Source organism: Malaya genurostris, chromosome 2 (genome assembly GCF_030247185.1).
Source record: "Malaya genurostris strain Urasoe2022 chromosome 2, Malgen_1.1, whole genome shotgun sequence".
In the NCBI taxonomy this organism is placed as follows: Eukaryota; Metazoa; Arthropoda; class Insecta; order Diptera; family Culicidae; genus Malaya; species Malaya genurostris.
The window spans coordinates 107,440-132,427 of NC_080571.1; the positions used below are offsets into that span (position 1 = coordinate 107,440).

The 24,988-nt window shown below is 36.1% G+C and overlaps 2 protein-coding genes and 1 long non-coding RNA gene across 3 annotated transcripts; 1 reads left to right on the plus strand and 2 right to left on the minus strand.

Moving 5' to 3' along the window:
• Nucleotides 1-167: 167 nt before the first annotated feature.
• LOC131429932 (eukaryotic translation initiation factor 2A) lies at nt 168-2,820 on the minus strand. The gene is made up of 3 exons (XM_058594464.1): nt 2,726-2,820; nt 1,845-2,497; nt 168-1,787 (listed from the first exon to the last, which is right to left on the minus strand). Exons 1-3 carry the CDS (start codon nt 2,754-2,756, stop codon nt 594-596), a joined length of 1,878 nt encoding a protein of 625 aa, XP_058450447.1. The 5' UTR covers nt 2,757-2,820; the 3' UTR covers nt 168-593.
• Nucleotides 2,821-7,857: 5,037 nt separating this feature from the next.
• On the minus strand, nt 7,858-8,446 carry LOC131427496 (uncharacterized). The gene is made up of 3 exons (XR_009229279.1): nt 8,369-8,446; nt 8,009-8,317; nt 7,858-7,926 (listed from the first exon to the last, which is right to left on the minus strand). It is a non-coding gene; the product is annotated as an uncharacterized LOC131427496 (long non-coding RNA).
• Nucleotides 8,447-11,797: 3,351 nt separating this feature from the next.
• Nucleotides 11,798-21,748, plus strand: LOC131431548 (probable trafficking protein particle complex subunit 2). Its single transcript, XM_058597331.1, has 2 exons — nt 11,798-11,982; nt 21,321-21,748. The coding sequence occupies exons 1-2, from the start codon at nt 11,893-11,895 to the stop codon at nt 21,651-21,653; spliced, it is 423 nt and encodes a 140-aa protein (XP_058453314.1). The 5' UTR covers nt 11,798-11,892; the 3' UTR covers nt 21,654-21,748.
• Nucleotides 21,749-24,988: the final 3,240 nt, after the last annotated feature.

Genomic DNA, 24,988 nt, shown 5'->3' on the forward strand with positions numbered 1-24,988 from the left:
AACCGAATGTGAAAGCGTTTTGATCTTTGATCTTGATTCACAACTCAATATTAACTTTTAAGCGTGACTAAGCAGGTCGAATCGGTTCAGCCCATCTCGAGACAATTTTTACATTTTGTCGGTCACGTCACTCCGCTAAATATTAGTCAAAATTGAAACCACTTGCATTTATTATGTTCAACGATTTTATTGTTGATCAAAATCACCCTGTGTTGCAAATATGCCATGTTAAAACCACAACTTTTGAAGTGCTTGTGCATGCTCTGTATTTTATACTTCGTTTGATTCAATCATAGAATACGATTACTTCTCAAATTCAAGAAAACAGCCATAAATTCATTTGATGCTGTACAGGCATAGGTTGGCATACCCACAGGAACTAGGTACAGTGTTGCACAGAAAAATTTTGCATTTGCCCTTAGAAGAATGTAATACATAATTGATTTTGAAAACACGAATTTTGCCTTGCATTATCGGCAAATAGCGTTCTTAGCATGCATATTTATCTGATTCTATATTTCAAGTGATGGTGATATCGATGATTGTTTTGGACGTATGCATAAATTTGCCAGTTCCGCGATTTCCACAAATTATTACAATTTAAGGGCATTTAGTTCCTTCATCAATTCGGGTTCTGAATTTATTTTGACTATCTGAGTATGCTCGAGTTTTTCTCCGCGTTCATGTTTTTCCTTTAGCAATTTTATGTCCTTGAGCTTTCTATTAATATTTTTAATCTTTTTATCTTTCTCTGGGTCACCGCTGTTAGTTGATTGAGATCGTTTTGGATTTCCTTCCGTTTTCTCTGTTTGAGCTACTTTAGAACTAGATGCAGATTGCGGACGATTTTTTTTCTCTTGAGCATTGAGTCTATTACCTCCACCTGATCCTGTTCGAATGAGGTTTTGACCGTTGGTTATACCATTATTTCCAACAAGAGTGATCTCTCGACTTATTTTATTTTTTTTGTTTTTCTGTTTGTCTTTCGCCAGTTGCACAGAAGAACGATATCCTGGAGGCAGGCCTGGAATCAGAGCTCGGGTCGTTCCTGAAGATGAAGAAGTTTCTCCGCTTCCAGCACTTACACTGTTTCGCATACCGGGCGGTACATATTTTTGTTTACTTGCCTGAGGAGTTTTTGAAGGGATTCCTTCTATTTTATCGTGAGAAATCATATTTTCCCTAAAATTACCTGGAGCATACTTTTGCCAAATGATTTCAAGTAATTCTTGTTTTTCTGGCCAATGAGTTTCGTGCAAAAGTGCTCCAGTGTAATGCCAAACTTTAAAACCATTAGACATCCTTAATCTTGGGGCTGTCGTTGCAGTTAAAAATGTATCTCCGATTGGACTCCATTCAAGTAGTGTTGTATCAGGCGCTTTATGTTCAGTAATTATCTTTTTAAGGTTAAGATCCCAAACCTCAATGTACCCAGGAAGGTTACCAAAACCGCCAAACACTAACATATTACCAAATTCGTTGTAATAGATTGAATTTCGATGTCCAGTTCCAAAGTCGAAAATTGCATCGCACTTTAAATTGAATAGGGTTGCTTTTGAAGGCATGAAACCATACACAACGCAGAATTCAGTTGAACGTGGGCTCCATGCGACAGCATGGATCGATCCTTCGGTGTTAAGTTGAACTGCAAATGAATCTCCTTTCGTAGTCATAAAATGAAGAGCCTGTTTACCATAGTACGAAACCCCAGTTTGATCCACATCAGTGCTAGTCAACAATAAAAGTCCATTGCCTTTTTGATTCCATATCATCTCAACTTTGTCTGCCTATATATAAAACAAACATCGAAATTGTATCCTTCCATATTCAAGATATATACTCACCTGAAAAAAACTCTTGGAAGCAATCGGCTGATTGGCTTCAAGATTCGGATAACGAAACAGGCGACACATGAAAGGGGCACCTTTTGTGCCTGGCACATAAAATGCCACAAACGGCGGACTCGGTCCAGGAGAAACTGAAACTCCTCCGTTTCGAGCACCACCCATGCGTTTCGTTGGCTTTATCGGAAAGTCAGTGTTAGGTTGCACTTCGTAAAACAGCACTTCACCTCCGACCATTAAAGCGAAAAGACTTTCATCGATGGTCCAATGCATCTCCCAATCAGCATGGCGTTTCTGAATGATTGAAAATACTTCTCGACCACTGGCTACCTCATAGAGGAAAAGATTAGGTTTCTCCTTCACTTCGTCCTTAGGGTTTTCTGTGTAGGCTTCCCATGTCATTAAATAAGTGCTTCGTGGAGAAAATTTGATGTAAAATGCCTTTGGTCTCGGTAACGAGTGCAGTAGTTTCCAATCAGAAACTGTGCTGATTTGGACCGTAGTACCGTTTGCCCACGCCAGAAATCGACCATTTGGACTATAAACAATAGCACGGCAAAGTTTGCTCTCGTCTCGAACAAACCTTGGCTCCGGAACGAAAGGATTTTTAAATCCGTCAGATTTCCATACTTCAACTCCAGTGGAGGAACGTACTAGAAGTAGCAAAAACAACGTGATTTGTTCAATTTTGGTAAATATTTATGCTTGCAGAAAAAAATGACGTCAACGAACTTCCAGTATTTGGTGCTACCTGTTCAAGGGTTTGAGCATAATTTCGCAAATATATTCGTCGTTTCTTGTCATATGCAATCTTTGCTCAAACGAATCGAATAATCTATGTCAAAGCATTTGTGAAAAGCAACTTAAAATGCAATACTTACTAGCCAAAGCAGGAAATATTCCGGTTGCCATTGTTCACAGTTCTCCTAAAGTGCGATTTCGATTTTTCAACTAACCTGCAAACGTTGCTTTTTTGACATAAAGAGAAGGATTCTGCAGAGTTGCCAGGTCTATTTTGCAATTTAATACGGCAAAAAATCTAACTATATACGCAGCGAAAAATTAGCAAAAATAATCAACTTTGGGTTTTACACTGCGATTTATTTTATAAAAATAGTGACAACGAAAATCCGGTTCGATATTGAAAGTGTTGTTGCTTGAAACTACAAAACTAGATAATTAATTTATCCAAGGATTAGTATGTTTTAAGGCCATCGTCCAAGTACCATGCGCGCGGGTGTTTTTAGGAAATTTTCGATGGAAATTTCGAAAAATTTGCCAAACCAAAAACATAACAAAATTTTGATAAGACTCGTAAAATCCTCCAAATTTTCCAGTCATTTTCACCCTGTAGATAGATAAAAGTATTTCAAAGGTCTGTATGTTTTTGGTTTTGTCAAATTTTTCGAAATTTCCATCGAAAATTTCCTAAAACCACTCGCGCGCATGGTACTTGGACGATGGCCTTAATCAATATTTTGATAAGCACAACAAATGTGCGCTTCTGTCATTTTCTTGACAAACTTTTTAAGCGTTTAAAGTGATAACGGTCAATAAGCCACCTTTTCATATCCACTTTTGAAAGGAATTTGCAGGAGAGCTATGAACAATAGAGAATTATTTTTTACTCAAAACGAAGAAGAAAACTTTTCTCTAATGAGCTATAAAAACTAGAGTATTAATTTGTACACCAGAACCAGAAGAGAGAACGTTTCTCTATTGTTTGCTATTCTTCAATGTGAGCTTTGATCGGTGGCTTATTGGCATATTGTCGCAATACTGAAATGTAGAGGCGCTGCTTGTTTAGAGATGATACTTTCAGCAAGAGCTGTCAAATCGGTAGGAAAATTTCTAATTACTCCACCTTTTCAACGATTTCTTATGAAAACGGGCAAATTCATTTGAAAAATCATAGTAGAAGTTGAAGAAAAAGTTTTTACTCTGAGGTGGTAATGTTGATCTTGGTTCATTGTGCGAAATCTAGCGGTAATTCAGAATAGAGCATTAAACTTGGTTTGATAGCATTTTTCAAATGTTTGGAAATAACAAATAAAGTATCCAAATTAAATAGTACTCGATCGCTATACATTCTAGTACTCGAGAAATCAACATTACACTGGTTTCTGTTTAAAAAAATGTTGATCCGAAAAAACCTAACCTTACCCAATTTCACACATTTCTGAAGATTTTCCATGTTCAATCGTAGTTTACACTAAAAAAAGTTGTAGGAATCACTTTGAAATCGATTTTCTTCTACTCCGAGTGTATTTTTATTGCTGATATCTATTTGTACTATTGAATAAACGATAAAAATGTTGCAAATCACTACTGCCGATATGAAAATTTCCGAAAGAATCCTCATTTTCTTGGTTCCTTTTTTCAATGGCAGGTGTCGCTACCGGTAAATCAGCTTTGCGACAATGTGCCTATTGACCGATATCACGCAATAAACAATCGAGAATTACACAGTAAACTCAACTTTAAAAATAGGTTGAAATGATCGAACTTGTAATAAAGTTATGGTTTGATGTGCTTTATATTTACAAACTTTTGATTTAAAAAATAAATGATAAGATAGTGACTTAAAATGACTTGTTGTTGAAATTTACGCTTTGGTATGTTAAAACCATACATTTTGTATGGATTCAAGAGAACTTAATTATTTCTTTCATACTAATCCAAGAGCATTTTAAAACTATTTTCATTTCGATTTATATCCATTCTCAAGTTCTCAAATGCCTTCAATTTACTTTTTTAGCTTTCTAAACTTTCAATTAGATCGCGTCACAAATTGTTTAGTTACCATAAATAAGCTCAAGTATTTTAATTTTAATAGTTTCCAATGATTCAATGCTCCATAAGTTTTGTAATTTGATGCATCAGTTTTGTAAAATCCCAAGGTACAATTTGTCGTTTGAAACATTTGCAAACATTTTTGATTATCCACTGGAGAAAAAAACTTGTCTGGTCTATAAGAAATAAAAAAAAAACAATAAACTTAGTTGTATCATTACACAAATTAATCATAGATGAAAACAAAAATTTTCCCTGATATAAAGGTGCAGTATAATTGAATCAACCAACATGGTCAATAACATCAACTCAACTTTAATAAACAAACATGTAATAGACAATTAATTCATTTAAACAATAAAATCTGCCGGAACAAATAATATTATCGTTAACGAAGATCATAAATGTATTTTAAATCGAACAGATTTCATTGTTGATGTTGAAGTGAGACATTGGTCCAAAACAATCATATTCTAGCTTGAAATTAACATAAATCAAATTTAATCACAGACTAACAGACAGGACACTCAAATTAGATTCTTCAATCATTTTAACGGTCATTTCGAATATTCCTTTATTTGGGACAGTACTCATATGTGTCATGATGGAGCCACGTTACCCTATCAAAAACATCCTGTCTGTCATCTAGACTGTGTTTATTTTTTTCATTTACCAACAGAGTTGCCATTCATACAGAATTACCTGTAGTGTATTGATTTGTATACGTCCATGAGAATTTCCTGCATACGGATTTAATACATATTGCCAAAACTATATACATAGGGTAACAGAGGTATTTTGGCCACTTCATATATTTTGGCCCACCTAACAAACTTTATCGATTTTATCGGATTTAATTGATGTGAAGTAACTCATGTTACATAAATTTGAAGGTAAACACATTCAATTACCTATTGCGGAAGGGGATTTCAAAGATATTACAACATTTGGTGGATATTTATTCAAAGTGGGCCAAAATAAAATCAATCCTAAAGTGGGCCAAAATACCTCTGTTACTCTAATTGTGCCTATTTCTCGTCCTCCAACGCAAGACAAAATCGAACCCGTTCTGTTACAATATTTACTTGCTTCTGGTCTGCCGCCACTTAATTTCTGGTGAAAACTACCAACACAATAAAAAATAGTCTAGATGAACAACGCCCAAGTAACAATTCGAATGCCTAATGGTTTTGATTGTAATTTATAGGAGTTTTGTAATTGATTTTTCAATCACTACCTGTTTTATGACGACTATAATAAAAGTCTCTTTTGACAAGTAATATCATAGTTTTTAAAGCTTCTATAAAATTTTTTACCCAGTCTAACAACTGGACTAAAAATAAAACAATGCATCAGTTTTGTAAAATCCCAAGGTACAATTTGTCGTTTGAAACATTTGCAAACATTTTTGATTATCCACTGGAGAAAAAAACTTGTCTGGTCTATAAGAAATAAAAAAAAACAATAAACTTAGTTGTATCATTACACAAATTAATCATAGATGAAAACAAAAATTTTCCCTGATATAAAGGTGCAGTATAATTGAATCAACCAACATGGTCAATAACATCAACTCAACTTTAATAAACAAACATGTAATAGACAATTAATTCATTTAAACAATAAAATCTGCCGGAACAAATAATATTATCGTTAACGAAGATCATAAATGTATTTTAAATCGAACAGATTTCATTGTTGATGTTGAAGTGAGACATTGGTCCAAAACAATCATACACGCTTAGAAAAAGTTACTCAAAGTTTGAGTACTAGTTACTCATTTTCAAATGATACATGGAAAGGTCAAAAATTGAGTAGTTATCATCAATGATATTGAGTAACTCCTACTCTAAATTTGAGTTTAACGCAAAATCTTGTTTTATAGTTACTATTCGCATTCGCGATAAGTCTAAAGGTTGTAATAACCATTTGTAGCAACAGGTTGTATTTTTTGTTAGTGAGACGCGTATTTCGAGGGTGAGTCGATCAACACAAACGGTGTTGTGTCTGCAAAAACCGGAATGATCAGCTTCGTGTTGTGCTTTAGAATGGAAACGAATATGCTCAAATGTCATTTATGAGGAATAAGTGTATGATTGGTGCCTGAGCATAACACACTACTCCAAGCGACCACCACTTGATATAGTATTGAGTTCAATTATTAAACATTTTAATACAATAGGAGCAATTTTTTTTGCAAATTTGGTATATGTGAAATAAAATTTCACACAAAATTTGAGTGATAGTTACTCTGTTTTTGTACATGTACGAATAAAGTATTACTCAGTAAATGAGTAGATTTTACCCAAATATCGTTTCCAGTGGAAGAACTCAAATTTGAGTAACTTCGGAGTTACTCTAAATTAGAGTTGTTCCACTTTTTCTGTAGATGAGTGAGATCTTACTCATTTATGAGTAACTATTTTTAAGCGTGCACCACCACTATCTGGCATCGCATTCAGCAATGAGACGGATGCCAGCCAGAGTTCACAGATTCACAGATTTTTCTGTAAAACCACAAATATTTTTACCTATTTGCCACACAGATTTTTCAAGTTGAAACACATATTTTAAAATGGCAACTATGATGTCAGCTGAAAACAGATTCTCGGTTAATTTTTCAAAAGGGCGTATAAGCAAGTGACAGTTTCTCTTTGTTTACTTTCTCTTCTATTAATTACCAAGCAGTTTCCACGTTTATCACTCAACCGACGACACGACCTGCCACTCGACTATCAAAACTGTATCGCAAATCTAACTACCCCTCAGTAACTGGTAATGTCAAAACGGAATCGCTTGAAAAAATGTTGGAACTGGCAACACAAGTTGGTAAATTATTGATTTTGAAAAACAGTTACCAGTATCCTTGGAAACCACATATGAAATGTAAACATAAACAAGAGATTCTCACTTAAAACGAAACCACTGAGTGTAGTTGGCCGGCTGGTAGATATTAAATTTATTCTTTCAGAGATCTGCCATAGCTGCATAATCTGCCATAGCGATTGTGTCGTATGCCGCTTTGAAGTCAATGGCGCGACACTTCTGGAGTACTTGTCTCATAACGAAAATGTAATTTGAAGTGGCGTACCGTACCGGCAACGCAAATTATTCACCACAAAAAAATTGATTTCGGTTGTTTAGGGCAATAAAAAACTTATCGTGTGTTATCTTCAGAGAGAATATATTCATCTAATTAAGCATTTATCACATTCATAACGTTCCCAGAAATACTTACATTCCTCGTTTAAAGTTTCAACTTTTTATGTCGTCTATTTTGAAGTCCAGCCTGCAGATTCAATAAAAAATGTATCTGTACTAGAACATTTTTGCTTTTGCGTTGGGGATCTGAATGACCTGTAAATGCTTACCTCAACGCAAGAATTGTCCGGACTTCGCTAGGTGTCAGACGGCATGTTGTTGAAGACGAATCCTAATTCTCAGGTAATTCTGAAACGCTCTCTAGATTCAGAATTGTCGCTATTTGTTGCAATCTGGCAAGCTTATCGCAAACGGACCAGGATTACCTCCCGTAAGGAATGAAGCCAATGCTCGAGCTTCCTGGTCTAAAACTAGTCCACCAAGCCGATTGAATGTAGACTTTTTGATAACTCGCTCCAGGCAACTTCACTAGTAATGATACTAACCAATCCATCATAATTTCTTTTTTCGAGATCGAACTAAAAACACAAAGCGTTTAGAAATCCATTTATATGAAGATAACCACTCACCAAGCAGCGTTTGACAAACTTTATACACAATTTAGCCTCGAATGAATTGTTGTTATTTTTTGCAGTTTTTTGTAAATGATTTTGAATAATCATGAAATGTGGAATTATTCCACAACTGTTTCAAACTGTTTGTTTATTTATTCTGGTGCTCCTTGGTAACTAGCTCATAGCAACTTAATCAGTGTTGCTCGAACAGTTAGTTTTTGTCATTTTCAAGGGGTCGCTATATTTATGGTAACTGGTGGTAAATCGCTCACGAACACTTTTTATTCCGATTTTTCTTCGGAGTGTCTGGTCGTGTCGTCGACTCAACTCTTTACATGAAATGATACCCAAAACTTTCAACTTTAAAACAGAATAGTGATATCAAAGAAAATTTTTTTAATCACATCACAATAATCAAAAGAGAGAGTGATTAAATAGAAACTGTCACTTGCTTATACGCCCTTTTGAAAAATTAACCGAGAGATAAGAAGAAAAAAGTTCAATGTTTACTGTAAACAAATTATTTCAAGACTGCGAAGCTCATAAAAACTGACTGGTATTCAGAGATGCTAGATATTTTCATAGAAAATCTGTATTTCTCAGTATAATAAATCTGTATTTATCTGTATTCACTTATCAACAATAAATTAATAATGATAATAATGTTAATGGTTATATAATGGTAGATTCAATGAGCATTTATTCATTATAACCTCGTAAGCCATTGTCGCGCTCACAGAAATAGTTCCATACACTTATCAAGTTTGAAAATGTTGACTTCATAAGTTGACATGGATTTCCAACGTCAAATATGCAACGTCAAATCACATCATTCAACTCTCAGTCTGACAATAACGTTTCATGATCCATGACTTCCTTGAATATCAGTTCAAATTAGTTTCAAACGGTGTTAGTGATTACAGAAGCTACTCGTTTTTTTAATATATGGTATACAACATTTTCAATCCGGTAGAAGATGCTACAAAAACTCGTGTCTCTCAATGCATGAACCGTGAGAGAATTTTTCTACATATCTTTGCTTCATTTCTTCTTACTCTGAGTATTTCACGGCACTAATTATAGTCTGATAATTATCGTTGCTCAGTTCGTGCTCGCATCTCACACGACACAGTTGAAAATCATTTACGGCCGCAAATCATTTAAGGTCGAAACAACAGAAACAAAGACAATACAGTACAGTGAACAATAGAGTGTACGGAATGGTCAAATACGATTTTACAAAGCCGGAATTCTTGGCCTACAAGACCAAATTCAATTTGTATAGATTTCAAGCGTTGCAGAGTTAGACCAGCAGCAAATGAAATTGAAATCTTACTTAAAGAACGCAATCTAGACGCTAATAATGTACTGAGATTCAATTCAACAAGGCATCTAACTGTGTGTACATTATGTTTAAACGTGAAAGCGATGCAATTGCATTCGCTTCGGTTAACAACGAGGTGCACAGTGTTGAGTGTGACTACATTAAATACAAAATCCCTGTGCACATGGTGGACAATGCCATAGAAGTACGCGTGCATGACCTTCCCCCGCAGGCCAGCGATAAGTTCGTTCGGGACAATATGTCGCAGTACGGTGAAGTTCTTTCCATCGAAAGAGAAGTACGGCGGAATTTTTTCCCCCGGAATGGCGTGCGAGTGGTACGTATGCAACTACGTAAGGCAATTCCATCTTACATCATTTGTGGTCAAGGTGGGAAACATCCGTGTAAAACACTGATTACCTATGAAAATCAGCTGGTTACATGTCAGTTTTGTGAACAACCGGCACACTACGGTAAACATTGCACCGAAACTGCGAAAAGGACATCTTCAACCAAAGACAAGGTAAACCGTTCAACAATGGAAACTAGTGAGCGCAGTACTCCTGTTTCACCATCAAACCAACCAGCAACTGTATCCAATGTACAACAAGGCGCATCTGAAGCAACTAGCAACGAGCTCAAGACTACGAACAACAAGGAAAACGAAACGAAGACGGACACCAACAACAATACAACCGATGAGGCAATGGATGACGAGACGAGTCACGAACAAAGTGCCCCTCAACCCTCGCAGGAGGGAAATGGAAGCTCTTCTCCTCCTAGAAAAAGAGTGACAACGAGATCCACTTCAAAAAAAGCATTTTTTAAAAAATCGGCTAATTCGGCCACGTAAAGCTTGTACGCAAATAAGCCTGAATAAAAATATCTTTTAAATAGAAAATATTATCGTTGCTGGCTGGAATTTACCAAGAGAATCGCAAGTTGACAATTATCGCAGAAAATCGAATCGATGATTCGACTTGATGATTCTTATACTATGTTGCAATATTTAAAAACCTTTGTGTGGAGCATTCACATACATTTTCATAGAAAAACTTATACAAAAATTATATTCACATAGTTAGAATAAACGGTAATAGTAAAATGATTCTATCGCAATTATCCACTGCCCATACAGAGTCGGATCGGGAGACGAGAATAAGCTACCGTTTGTTGCTTCAGAGAGAATTCCCACAACAGCGAGCTAACCTTTGATTCTCAGACAGGTCATCGATAATACAAATGTTATTTGTCCGTTGATCGAAAGACTTTGATCTCATCACTGAAATCAAATACTAAAACATAGCTCAGACAGAAAAGTTGATATTTTTTGTGAGATCTGTATAAATCTGTATTAAATTGAGGTAATCTGTATGAAATCTGTACTCTGTTTTAAATCTGTATGAGCATGTAAAAATCTGTATAATAGAGATAAATCTGTATAAATGGCATCTCTGCTGGTGTTATAGCAAATCACGATGTAAAATACTCTGGTGATCACGTTTTTCTATGTGTTAGTGCAGTTGTCATTTTATTTTGGAATAAGAGAGAGACGTGAAGAAGAAAAAACATAAACAAATGACGTTCCGGGAGTTCCTTTTATGAAAATATTTAGAGTTGGTTCTGTTTGCGAAAATATTGACAGTGAAATGCGGTGTTTTGTTCCGGGATGTTTCAATTGTTTTCATCACCTACATTTGAAATGCAACCCACAGCACAATCACTCCATTATCCATAATAACTGTAATAGATACCACAGTGCGATCCGCCAAATCCTTCCTCCAACGAAATGAACAGAATCGAATGTGTGTAAAATTTTCTATATTTCGACGTTACCTTGCAAGCCCTTGAAGAAAAAATGTTCCAATTTTCAATTAGTGCCAAAGATTCGCCAGGCTGCGCGACAACTGGAGTAACTTAGAAGTAAAATTCCGATCTGAAATGGTCATTTGTTTATGTTTACATGCTTGAATCCCGGCGCGCCATACTTAATTTCATGAGAAAATTACCAACACAACCAAACCTGTCTTATCACGCCACCAGTGTATTTTACGTCGTGATAGCAAATAGCATGTGCCATAAACAGATGTGACAGCTGTCACATCAAAGGAGAAGAAGAAGAAGAAGAAGACTGCAAAGCTGTTCAGCTATGTATGCTCTTCTAGCGGTTTAATGAAGTGTACATTTGTTTGTTATTGTAAATCCGCTGGATACTATGAGTAGCAGTTATTATTTTGCCATTGTTGGTCATAACGATAATCCTATATTTGAAATGGAATTCGTTAACGCCAATAAAGAAGCAAAGGTAGGTATAGACAATAGAAATTTCGGTTATTCAAAACTAATCAAAAATCTGCTTTAGCCTACACTATAGTGACTGTCAATAATGTAGAGCCATGGAGAAATCCATGATTCGGATGCTTAACATCGAATCACCTTTGTATATATATATATATATATATATATATATATATATATATATATATATATATATATATATATATATATATATATATATATATATATATATATATATATATATATATATATATATATATATATATATATATATATATATATATATATATATATATATATATATATATATATATATATATATATATATATATATATATATAAATATATATATATACAAAGGAAATAAATCTTAATGTGTAGTACATCAGATTACGACCAAGCCTAGTTTGACCCTATGTTAGGGACATTTATCCATCTATTTATATATATATATATATATATATATATATATATATATATATATATATATATATATATATATATATATATATATATATATATATATATATATATAAATAGATGGATAAATGTCCCTAACATAGGGTCAAACTAGGCTTGGTCGTAATCTGATGTACTACACATTAAGATTTATTTCCTTTGTCCGGTAATATTTTTGACGAGAAATTTTGGTAATCTATAGATATGACCGATTTTTCGGTACATGAGTTTTCCCTCTTGGAAAAAAAAACGTTCAACGGTGGTCCTTCATTGGTCCAATACGTTGGATCATTGGCCCAATGAAAGTCCAAACAATCGTTCAACGGGAGGCCAACACGGGGCCTTCGTTTGCCGATTTTTAAACAGACCGTTGTACCGAATGCCATATTTTTCGTTCAACGCCGGATTTGTTGAACGAAAGACAGAGGTCCATTGTTGATCCATTTTTAATACGAGGAGTTGGAGCCGCGTTGGACTAGTTTTACTGCAGAATTTCTGAAGTTTTTTCCACTATTTTTTTTTAAATTAACACTACATATCTGCACAATACTTCTACTTCACGTAGAATAAGAGCAAATTTTCTTTCTATGTAAAGGTAACACTTAATTTTCACATTATTTTTGCAAGAGAAAAAACAACAAACCGTTCCAGCAAACTGAACGAATGTTTCGTGCAATATGTCGTTCAACAAGCGCTCAAAGACCAACAAAATAGGACGGCCTGCTGAGAGGGTTCTTCTACAATAATTAATCAAATCTTTACCGGATGATCAGCCTTACGTAAATTTTCATTACAGAATTTTGTAAATAGATATACAATTCATGCGGTAAATCTGAATAGTTGCCGAGTACGGTATAAACCATACTGCCCGTATGATAAAATTATCTTCCAATAACCGAACTTATGTGAAAACTGATTGTCATGAAACTAACTGTCAAACTGTTTTTAGTAAGTGTCTTTTTATTAACCAAACAAAAAATCTTGAAGAGTTCATCGAATGGATTGAGGTACAGGTGCAAAAGTTTTTAAAACATTTGAACCACTAAAAGCTTTTTGTTTACTTATAGGCAGAAAATAATTTTGTATCACTTGTATACTTTAATATGATCAGTATCTAACGGGGAAACAGATTGGAAAACCGACATGTGAACACAATGATGTAATGAAAACCGCGAAAATGTTACCGCAGAGACGGGACTCGAACCCGTAGCTAACTCCTAACCGGGGAAATTGTTTTACCAATTAAACTACCCTGCATATGAAAACACATGAAGAGAAAGTCCAATTGATTGGACGAAACTAAGCATGCTTCGCTCTACTTAGCCACTACGGTATTCACTTACAGTCCCGTATCGACGGAAACAAATTCAACAGAAACACATACAATGATCACGAGTCTATCTCTACCCATCTGCTTTTGCCGCACGATACTGATTTGAGACTTTTGTTTTTGTCTATTTCGCTATCTACGGGATAACACACGATAGTTTCATCCATCGATTTAATGGATCTCCACTAGTGTGTGGTAGCAGCAGTGACGATTGTGTGATCTCAAACACAATGGTAAAGGTAGACAAACCTTTTATTGTCCTTCAACGATTTTGTTTTAGACTTTGTTAAGACGTAAAGCCGCCTTGAGCTAGTTTTAATATGATCAGTATCTAACGGGGAAACAGATTGGAAAACCGACATGTGAACACAATGATGTAATGAAAACCGCGAAAATGTTACCGCAGAGACGGGACTCGAACCCGTAGCTAACTCCTAACCGGGGAAATTGTTTTACCAATTAAACTACCCTGCATATGAAAACACATGAAGAGAAAGTCCAATTGATTGGACGAAACTAAGCATGCTTCGCTCTACTTAGCCACTACGGTATTCACTTACAGTCCCGTATCGACGGAAACAAATTCAACAGAAACACATACAATGATCACGAGTCTATCTCTACCCATCTGCTTTTGCCGCACGATACTGATTTGAGACTTTTGTTTTTGTCTATTTCGCTATCTACGGGATAACACACGATAGTTTCATCCATCGATTTAATGGATCTCCACTAGTGTGTGGTAGCAGCAGTGACGATTGTGTGATCTCAAACACAATGGTAAAGGTAGACAAACCTTTTATTGTCCTTCAACGATTTTGTTTTAGACTTTGTTAAGACGTAAAGCCGCCTTGAGCTAGTTTTAATATGATCAGTATCTAACGGGGAAACAGATTGGAAAACCGACATGTGAACACAATGATGTAATGAAAACCGCGAAAATGTTACCGCAGAGACGGGACTCGAACCCGTAGCTAACTCCTAACCGGGGAAATTGTTTTACCAATTAAACTACCCTGCATATGAAAACACATGAAGAGAAAGTCCAATTGATTGGACGAAACTAAGCATGCTTCGCTCTACTTAGCCACTACGGTATTCACTTACAGTCCCGTATCGACGGAAACAAATTAGGTTTTTTATCGTGACGACACAAATGAACAAGTATTCATCCTTGACAGTTCAGCGGTACTGTTTACAAACAAGCTTAAACAAAAATCGAAGAGCACATCTAAAACAATCATCTTTACACTTTGCAACTAGTCACTTTTATTTAATAAATATCAAAAACGAACCGTATTCAATCGTGAACAAATGTTTTAAAACTTTATTTAGGCGATATGGACCGTAAATGGTCTGATCAAATTTGTCAATAAACAAACAAAAGAAATTTCTGTTTACAAACAGTACTGCTGAACTGTCAAAATGTGTTCATCCGATTGAGGTTAGCAGTGACGGTAAAAAACCTAATTCAACAGAAACACATACAATGATCACGAGTCTATCTCTACCCATCTGCTTTTGCCGCACGATACTGATTTGAGACTTTTGTTTTTGTCTATTTCGCTATCTACGGGATAACACACGATAGTTTCATCCATCGATTTAATGGATCTCCACTAGTGTGTGGTAGCAGCAGTGACGATTGTGTGATCTCAAACACAATGGTAAAGGTAGACAAACCTTTTATTGTCCTTCAACGATTTTGTTTTAGACTTTGTTAAGACGTAAAGCCGCCTTGAGCTAGTTTTAATATGATCAGTATCTAACGGGGAAACAGATTGGAAAACCGACATGTGAACACAATGATGTAATGAAAACCGCGAAAATGTTACCGCAGAGACGGGACTCGAACCCGTAGCTAACTCCTAACCGGGGAAATTGTTTTACCAATTAAACTACCCTGCATATGAAAACACATGAAGAGAAAGTCCAATTGATTGGACGAAACTAAGCATGCTTCGCTCTACTTAGCCACTACGGTATTCACTTACAGTCCCGTATCGACGGAAACAAATTCAACAGAAACACATACAATGATCACGAGTCTATCTCTACCCATCTGCTTTTGCCGCACGATACTGATTTGAGACTTTTGTTTTTGTCTATTTCGCTATCTACGGGATAAAACACGATAGTTTCATCCATCGATTTAATGGATCTCCACTAGTGTGTGGTAGCAGCAGTGACGATTGTGTGATCTCAAACACAATGGTAAAGGTAGACAAACCTTTTATTGTCCTTCAACGATTTTGTTTTAGACTTTGTTAAGACGTAAAGCCGCCTTGAGCTAGTTTTAATATGATCAGTATCTAACGGGGAAACAGATTTCCCGTCTCTGCGGTAACATTTTCGCGGTTTTCATTACATCATTGTGTTCACATGTCGGTTTTCCAATCTGTTTCCCCGTTAGATACTGATCATATTAAAACTAGCTCAAGGCGGCTTTACGTCTTAACAAAGTCTAAAACAAAATCGTTGAAGGACAATAAAAGGTTTGTCTACCTTTACCATTGTGTTTGAGATCACACAATCGTCACTGCTGCTACCACACACTAGTGGAGATCCATTAAATCGATGGATGAAACTATCGTGTGTTATCCCGTAGATAGCGAAATAGACAAAAACAAAAGTCTCAAATCAGTATCGTGCGGCAAAAGCAGATGGGTAGAGATAGACTCGTGATCATTGTGTGTTTCTGTTGAATTTGTTTCCGTCGATACGGGACTGTAAGTGAATACCGTAGTGGCTAAGTAGAGCGAAGCATGCTTAGTTTCGTCCAATCAATTGGACTTTCTCTTCATGTGTTTTCATATGCAGGGTAGTTTAATTGGTAAAACAATTTCCCCGGTTAGGAGTTAGCTACGGGTTCGAGTCCCGTCTCTGCGGTAACATTTTCGCGGTTTTCATTACATCATTGTGTTCACATGTCGGTTTTCCAATCTGTTTCCCCGTTAGATACTGATCATATTAAAACTAGCTCAAGGCGGCTTTACGTCTTAACAAAGTCTAAAACAAAATCGTTGAAGGACAATAAAAGGTTTGTCTACCTTTACCATTGTGTTTGAGATCACACAATCGTCACTGCTGCTACCACACACTAGTGGAGATCCATTAAATCGATGGATGAAACTATCGTGTGTTATCCCGTAGATAGCGAAATAGACAAAAACAAAAGTCTCAAATCAGTATCGTGCGGCAAAAGCAGATGGGTAGAGATAGACTCGTGATCATTGTATGTGTTTCTGTTGAATTTGTTTCCGTCGATACGGGACTGTAAGTGAATACCGTAGTGGCTAAGTAGAGCGAAGCATGCTTAGTTTCGTCCAATCAATTGGACTTTCTCTTCATGTGTTTTCATATGCAGGGTAGTTTAATTGGTAAAACAATTTCCCCGGTTAGGAGTTAGCTACGGGTTCGAGTCCCGTCTCTGCGGTAACATTTTCGCGGTTTTCATTACATCATTGTGTTCACATGTCGGTTTTCCAATCTGTTTCCCCGTTAGATACTGATCATATTAAAACTAGCTCAAGGCGGCTTTACGTCTTAACAAAGTCTAAAACAAAATCGTTGAAGGACAATAAAAGGTTTGTCTACCTTTACCATTGTGTTTGAGATCACACAATCGTCACTGCTGCTACCACACACTAGTGGAGATCCATTAAATCGATGGATGAAACTATCGTGTGTTATCCCGTAGATAGCGAAATAGACAAAAACAAAAGTCTCAAATCAGTATCGTGCGGCAAAAGCAGATGGGTAGAGATAGACTCGTGATCATTGTATGTGTTTCTGTTGAATTTGTTTCCGTCGATACGGGACTGTAAGTGAATACCGTAGTGGCTAAGTAGAGCGAAGCATGCTTAGTTTCGTCCAATCAATTGGACTTTCTCTTCATGTGTTTTCATATGCAGGGTAGTTTAATTGGTAAAACAATTTCCCCGGTTAGGAGTTAGCTACGGGTTCGAGTCCCGTCTCTGCGGTAACATTTTCGCGGTTTTCATTACATCATTGTGTTCACATGTCGGTTTTCCAATCTGTTTCCCCGTTAGATACTGATCATATTAAAACTAGCTCAAGGCGGCTTTACGTCTTAACAAAGTCTAAAACAAAATCGTTGACTTGTATACTTGCTGCCTACACAAATTCGAGGGAAATTTCTGGTGGAGTCGACGTGCAGTGTTTTGGAAAGCGCTCATAATTCCGATCAGCCGGAACATTTGACCTTTTTTTGGGGAATAAAACTATAGCCACAACAGGTTGGAATTTCCTTCATTCGTTTTTGTAAATTTTTGTTTTAAATCCGAAAATCCAGAATTTTAACCAAAGGAAAACAAACAAACAATAAATTATTGAACAATCAGATCCAATTGGTTTTACAGTGTACGGTAGTTGTTTGCCAGTTCAGCGATTACCGAACGATAGGTAATCAATTTATTTATCGAACTGATTATCGAAGGTTCAGCTGTTGAAAATTCGGTAAAAAATTACCGAATTCTGCGAACTTTTCTAAGTGTGTAACATAGATATTTCTTGGATTCCAGGGATGGTGATAATGATAAGAAAGATATTAGTAGGCGTGTCTAACTGAAGTGGTCTTGTGAAATCGATCCTAGAAATTAATGTTTTTTTTCGCAAATAAACATGATTATCAACCCAAGATGAAGAAAGAAACCTTTTCTAATCCACCTAGTGGTGTAATGATGCTTTTTTCGTATTACTATATTTTAAAAAATATCACCAGAAGATTTTGTGAAGAATTTTTTTTTCAATCTTGAATAAAATAAGAAACTCTCTTGGTATAAACTAACATAATCTTTTCATGACCTGATGGGTGAGATGATGTGTGAGTGAAATGTAAGAGTAAGTGCATGTAAGAATGGTAATAAAGGCCACCGTTTCAGCTCAGAACTAACGATCTACCAATAGAGGAGATAGAAATTGGTTAAAGGTACCCCATTCATCTCCATCCATTAGTCATTTTATATACGAGGACCATTGGTTAGAGTGAGATCTGTTATCTCTGTTTCATAGATTTACTTCAAGAGCAACATTAAATGTAGAGCATTTTGCGTCGCTAAAACATCAGTATTGAACAATTCACGCGTTTTTTTATAACGGCCAATAAGCCATCCATCAACATTCGCTTTGAAGAGTAATTTCGAATGACTAGGCACTCGCTGAGAGTAAGTAATAATAGTAAACGGCAGAGAAAAGTTTTCTTTTTCGTCTGGTGTTAAATTTAATACTCTATTTTTCATAGCTCGCCTGCAATTTGTTTCGAAAGTGGAAGTTGATAGGTGGCTTTTTGGCCGTTATCAAAAAAAACGCGTGCATTTCCGAACTACTTTTAAACGCTATTGCTTCTTAGAAACGAAAGCGTTGATTTTGTACTCGATTTTATCACAATTCATTTATCGAAACTCGAGTAATCTGTAAAATAACATGGTGACTACTAATGAGATGACTATTGGTATTCAAATTTTAGTTAGAAACTATTAGAAAAAAAAACATTGGCTCAATGTTGTGATGCTTGCTTGTGGAATACATGTGGGTATATATGTATGTATGTATGTATGTATGTATGTATGTATGTATGTATGTATGTATGTATGCATGTATGTATGTATATGTGTGTGTATGTGTGTGTATGTACAATGCGCATTATACCGTGCCCTTGGGTTCGTTGTATCAAATTAATCGTGATACATTTCGGTTGTGAGTCGGTGTACCCAAGATGTGCAAAAGTGCCTGAGCGGATGGTAACACTGTTAAGGATCAACCGAAGATAACGAAATGTGAACATGCTGTAGAAATATTAATAATTTATTACATTCATAGAAATACAAACATTATTTTGAAAAATATTAAAAATTATTTTGAAAAATATTAAAAAATAGTGTTAATACATTTAAATAAAAACGCATGTCATCAGTTCTTATCCGTCAAATCATGATGAGCGGCTTTACAAAGATGTCATTGAAAAAAAAACCACATACTTTTTTGTCTCCTTTTCTTTTTTTTCTTGTGCAAATGGATGGTGAACAAAAAATATACAAAAAATATTTGGCGCTGAAAAATTAGGAAATAATTTGAATACTGCCTAAGGCCAGAGCTTAAAATTGTCAGGCATTCTCAATGAAAGAAACCATACCAACAGTCATTTTCAATGTTTTACTGTCTCATCCGTAAATGACCGACACCAGAACAAACGAAGAGAGACGAAGCATTTTCGTTTCTCATCGAAGATTTACGACAAGACGAAACCAAACTAACGTCTTCAGGGAGCATCAGCAGAATTTCAATTCTCATTCTTTCATCGACGTATTGAAAATCTGTGACGCTTGGCTATAAAAAGTGACTAAAATATGGCAAATCGAAGTAATTACATTCCAGAACTTTTTTGGAAACCAACACTATTACAATTTCGAGCACCAACAGGTAAAAGTTATCGACACTGCATACTATGGGATTTTCACTGAAAACTGCCAATGACTAAAAGGACAAATGAAAGAAAAAACACAATTTTGAAACTCCTGTCCCGCTCATGTTATTGACTGGGCATGGATTTCGTTCTCATAGTTTGCAAGCGAAGTTGAGAGGGACAGTAATTTCTTGTCATTTTCGTCTATTTTTTAGTCAATGTAAATGACTTTTATTAGCTCTGCCTAAGACACGAAATGGAATATTGGTAAGAAAAAAAAAACCACTGCATACAACTAACTTTTACATTTAAAGAAACAAAATAACATATCAGTAAAAGTACGGAGTGGAAAATTGAACTGCTTAGTGCAAAAGCTTAGACAGCTGAATTTGAACCGCTAAGCAGGCGTAAAGTTAACGCTATTTGCGAAATACTCTCTTCGGCGCAATATAAAAAAAATGTTTCGCAAATAGCGTTAACTTTACGTCTTTTCATTGTCCCGGGTTGGCGGTTCAATGCATAGGACGCTGGTCTCACAAGCCAGTTGTCGTTTGTTCGAGCCCCGATCTGGTGGAAAGGTTCTTAGTGTCAGTAGAATCCATAGTACCTAGCCATGCAATGACTCTGTACGCTAAGAATCGGCTGCGAAGTCTGTTGAAACAGAAAGGCCAAATTCCACAAAAGGAATGTAATGTCAAGACTTTGCTTTGCTTTGCTTATGTGTCAGTTTTGCGCAATACGCTTTGTGATGATTCGTTCAATTTAAGCGATTGGGACTTTGCGTGCCTTGTTTAGGCACTGAATACGAAACAATTAAGAAAACTTTAATTCAAGTTAGTTGTGATTATCTCATAGTACTGAATACTTTATCATTAACTGCTGACCACATTTCCGATGATATTGAGAAAAAAATCACGTTGCTGCGTTAAATACAACAAAAGATATTCGCGATTAAGTTCTACCCGTTCTTGTACAGGGCGCCTCATAGTAAAGTCAATCAAAATATTAGGATTAATCGTTAATCATATTAGGATTAATCGATAATCAAAATATTAGGATTAATCGTTACAATAATCGAACCTACATTGCCATTTCATATGTTTAGTGATTTTTTTGTTTTTTTTTTTTGCAGAAGGAGGACCATAGACATTTGAACCAGTTTATCGCACACGCTGCTCTTGATCTAATCGATGAGCATAAATGGAAGACCAATAATACTTATTTGAAATCAATTGACAAATTTAACCAATGGTTCGTTTCTGGTTTTGTTACCGCATCTCATTTACGTTTTGTAATGGTACATGATAATCGAAACGACGAGGGCATCAAGAACTTCTTCAATGAGATGCACGAGACGTATATCAAACATTTGATGAACCCATTCTATACACAAAACACTCTTATAAAATCAGCTGCATTCGAGAAAAAAGCTCAATTCTATGGTCGAAAGTTCCTCGGATCATAGAACAACACTTCAATGTTACAGAGCGATTTATATTAAATTTGTTTGTAGATGTTGCGTTGCCCAATATACAAGAGAGGTATATAAAACCAAATAAACGATGCTCCATGTTCACGAAAGAAAAATCCCATATGTCTTGAGTAGCGATGAAAATTTAGAATCGATTGGGCTAAAGATAGTATGTTAATGAAATTGCTCCAGGAAGGTAAAGTGAGTTTGTCAGTGAAATGAACCATAGAAAAGTTAAGAAAAGTTTGTTGATATTCAATACCTAGGACAGAACCAGTCAACTTTGTATCCACTTTTAGGGCAAGTTTTAAACTAGCGAGTGTTTGGTTGAAACTGACATAAGCAAGTACTCGACTTTGGAATTAATGTTACTGCAGCGTGGGAGAAGCTAGTTTTCTATACGCTAGTGGCACATCTTAAAGGAGCGATTAAAGCGACACCGCGTAACAGCCTTTTGCATCAGCGCGGTGCGCTATCATATCCCTAACCATAGTTTTACAAGCCAAACTCGTCTATTTTAATTATTATTATTTGGAAACTTAACCTAAACTAACCTAACCTAACTCTAGTTGTAAAGCGCTCTAATAATGGCATGTTCAGAAATTGAACATTTAGTTTTGAATTTATTGTGTGTGTTTTCAAATTTCTGCTCGATTGTTTCTTGTTCAGCAATTGTATGTACATAAGAAGTTCTAGTCCATAGAGGTAGATTCAGAATCAGTTTTAAAAATTTGTTTTGAACGACTTGGAGCTTATTTGTATGACATTTTGCGCAATTTTTCCAAACTGGAACTGCATACTCAAAGACTGGATAAACTATTTGCCTATAAACAGCTAGTTTGTTTTGAGTTGATAATTTAGATTTTCTGTTAATCAATGGGTAGAGAGATCTCACTAAAATGTTGCATTTTGACACTATTTTGTCAACATGTGACCTAAAGAGAAACTTGCTATCCATGGTCAGTCCTAGATAAACTGCCTCATTCAACCAATCTATTTCAGAACCATTTATTTTAATTTTGTTACTCTCAGGTGGGAAAAGTCGGGGAGATTTAGAATGGGGAAATATAACAGCTTGAGTTTTAGTTCCATTGATGCATATTTTCCTGCTGAAATAATCAACCAGTACATTCATTCCTCTCTGCATTTTGTTTACTAATGAACGAATTACGCGCGAAGGGGACGGGTATAGTGTAGCCCCTCGACTTGCTCAGTGGGTGGTTAGAGGGGAAATTATGTTTACAATCACTACTACTTGTTTGAGCATTGCATTTACTCACCACGGTACTCACTCTTGAACGGGAACTGTAGGAAACCGAAACACCTATGACTGTTGAAAACCAAGATGGACAACCAAAAGGTTGATAAAATATTAGAATATGAAATTTCTAAAAAGCGGAACCAGAAATTCTCCTTCTGGAGAACACTCGAAGACGAGGGCTGACGACTCCTTTAGAGTCCGGAAAACGATATAAAGAAGAGTGTCTCTGTACTAAATCTGTTCATTTTATAGAAACTAAGCTAATTTTTCACATTCGACATTATTATAATTTATTCAGTACCCTTCCCTGTACATTTAACTTATGGCTAGTGACGTCACTTAATACTCTAACTACTTGCGCTTTTGATGGGTTTTTGTTGGTGTAGGTCCGGTTCTCCCGATCTAGCCGGTCATGATTCCAGCGTGGTAGTAGGTTTTTATCGGCGTCACTCGCAACCTGGATACGTTAACGCCATAGAGCGTAATAGCATCAACGGTGACAATGGCGCCAGATATAGCAATGGCGTCTGAGATGGTGATGACGTCCGGAATGCTATGGCGGTGAGAGATGGTAATGGCGTCGTAGATGACAATGACGACCATGCACTAGTGGTCTCGTGCTACTTGTCGCAGTGAACCCCTTCGTTCATTACTTTTCCGCTTCAGTGGTTTTCTGGATAACTCGTCGCTACTGGATCCGGTACTTTTTGGCCTGTGAAAACACACTCCGAACGAAGTCCGAAGCCCAAGAATAAAAGGCCCGCTGGGGACCTACCCAACAGTCATTAGCATAAAGCGCATGGGGAACTTAACCTAACACCAATTCATTACCCATATTTTATTTTATAAATTTACCTTTTATAACGTTTTTAATCTGTGTGAATGTGTTTTCCGTATTTTAATCAACTATTTTTAACACTGTACAAAATATATAACATTTTTTTATAATTACTGACAAATGTTTTCAATTATTAACTAACCGTACTAACACTTTGTATTCTTTTACTATTAACTATTTAACTTTTAATTCTCTACTGTTATCTATAGAAATAAAACATAATTAGTACTGAACACCACTCCACCATTAAGAAAATATAATACTAGCGAAACCAGAAAACCGCGCGCACTTCTTACTTCTTCAAGTGTTCACATGCGAAAGAACGTTTCAGGCCCTTTACCGAGTCAACTAAGTTCAGGTAGCATTGAGACAAATGTCACCATTATCTCGATACCAACCGAACTGACAGTTACGTTTTCAAATATTGGTAGCCTTTTTCCTAGCTCCAACAGCCATAGGGAGCATATCACGCAACATAATGTTCAAACCGTTGTGATGAAACATCCTGGTCGAGCACATGCAACACTTTCCGTGGTGAGTGACCCATCCGTCTCAGACATAAGAATGGACGTGGAAGGCTATCACTCACACGGTAACGGTAGTGATCTGAGTTGGGTTAAGGAATTTGGGAACTCGAGCGTGTGAGTCTTCGCTACATTTGTATTGTGGTGGAGCCAACAATTAAACAGTGTAACATATGGTTACAATACCCCACGGTCCCCCTCCCAAAATAAATAAATAATTCAGTGTACAATCTATATTTAATATTTAAAAGGTTGCTCCCTCAATAAATAATTTCAGAAACTGAAACTATTCTAGGAAAACAGAATACGTCACTTTCAAAAAGTGTTCTAAATACCCACTTCACTCAACGAAGTGGGGAAAGAACTCACCACATCTACTTCGTTTTGATGAGAGCTATCAGCCATTGATCGAGGATGTTGGCTAAAATATTTCGCGTGTGCTTGAAAAAACAATATTTTTTCCGATTTCCTATCCAAGAATCGAATTCGCGTGCTAAAACTGCGTCGTCGTCGGGAAACTTTCGCGGTGCACCGAAAGCAGTGAGATTTTGTGTAGCTTTTACCGGTTATCGTATCATTCGATGGTTTTGTGGAAATACTGCTGGGAGAAAGCTTCGCGATGGCAAGACAATTTTTCCGCGTTATTGTTTCTTGTTTCAGGTAAGTGAATCTAAATCGTTTAACCGTCTGCTAGTGCTGACAATAT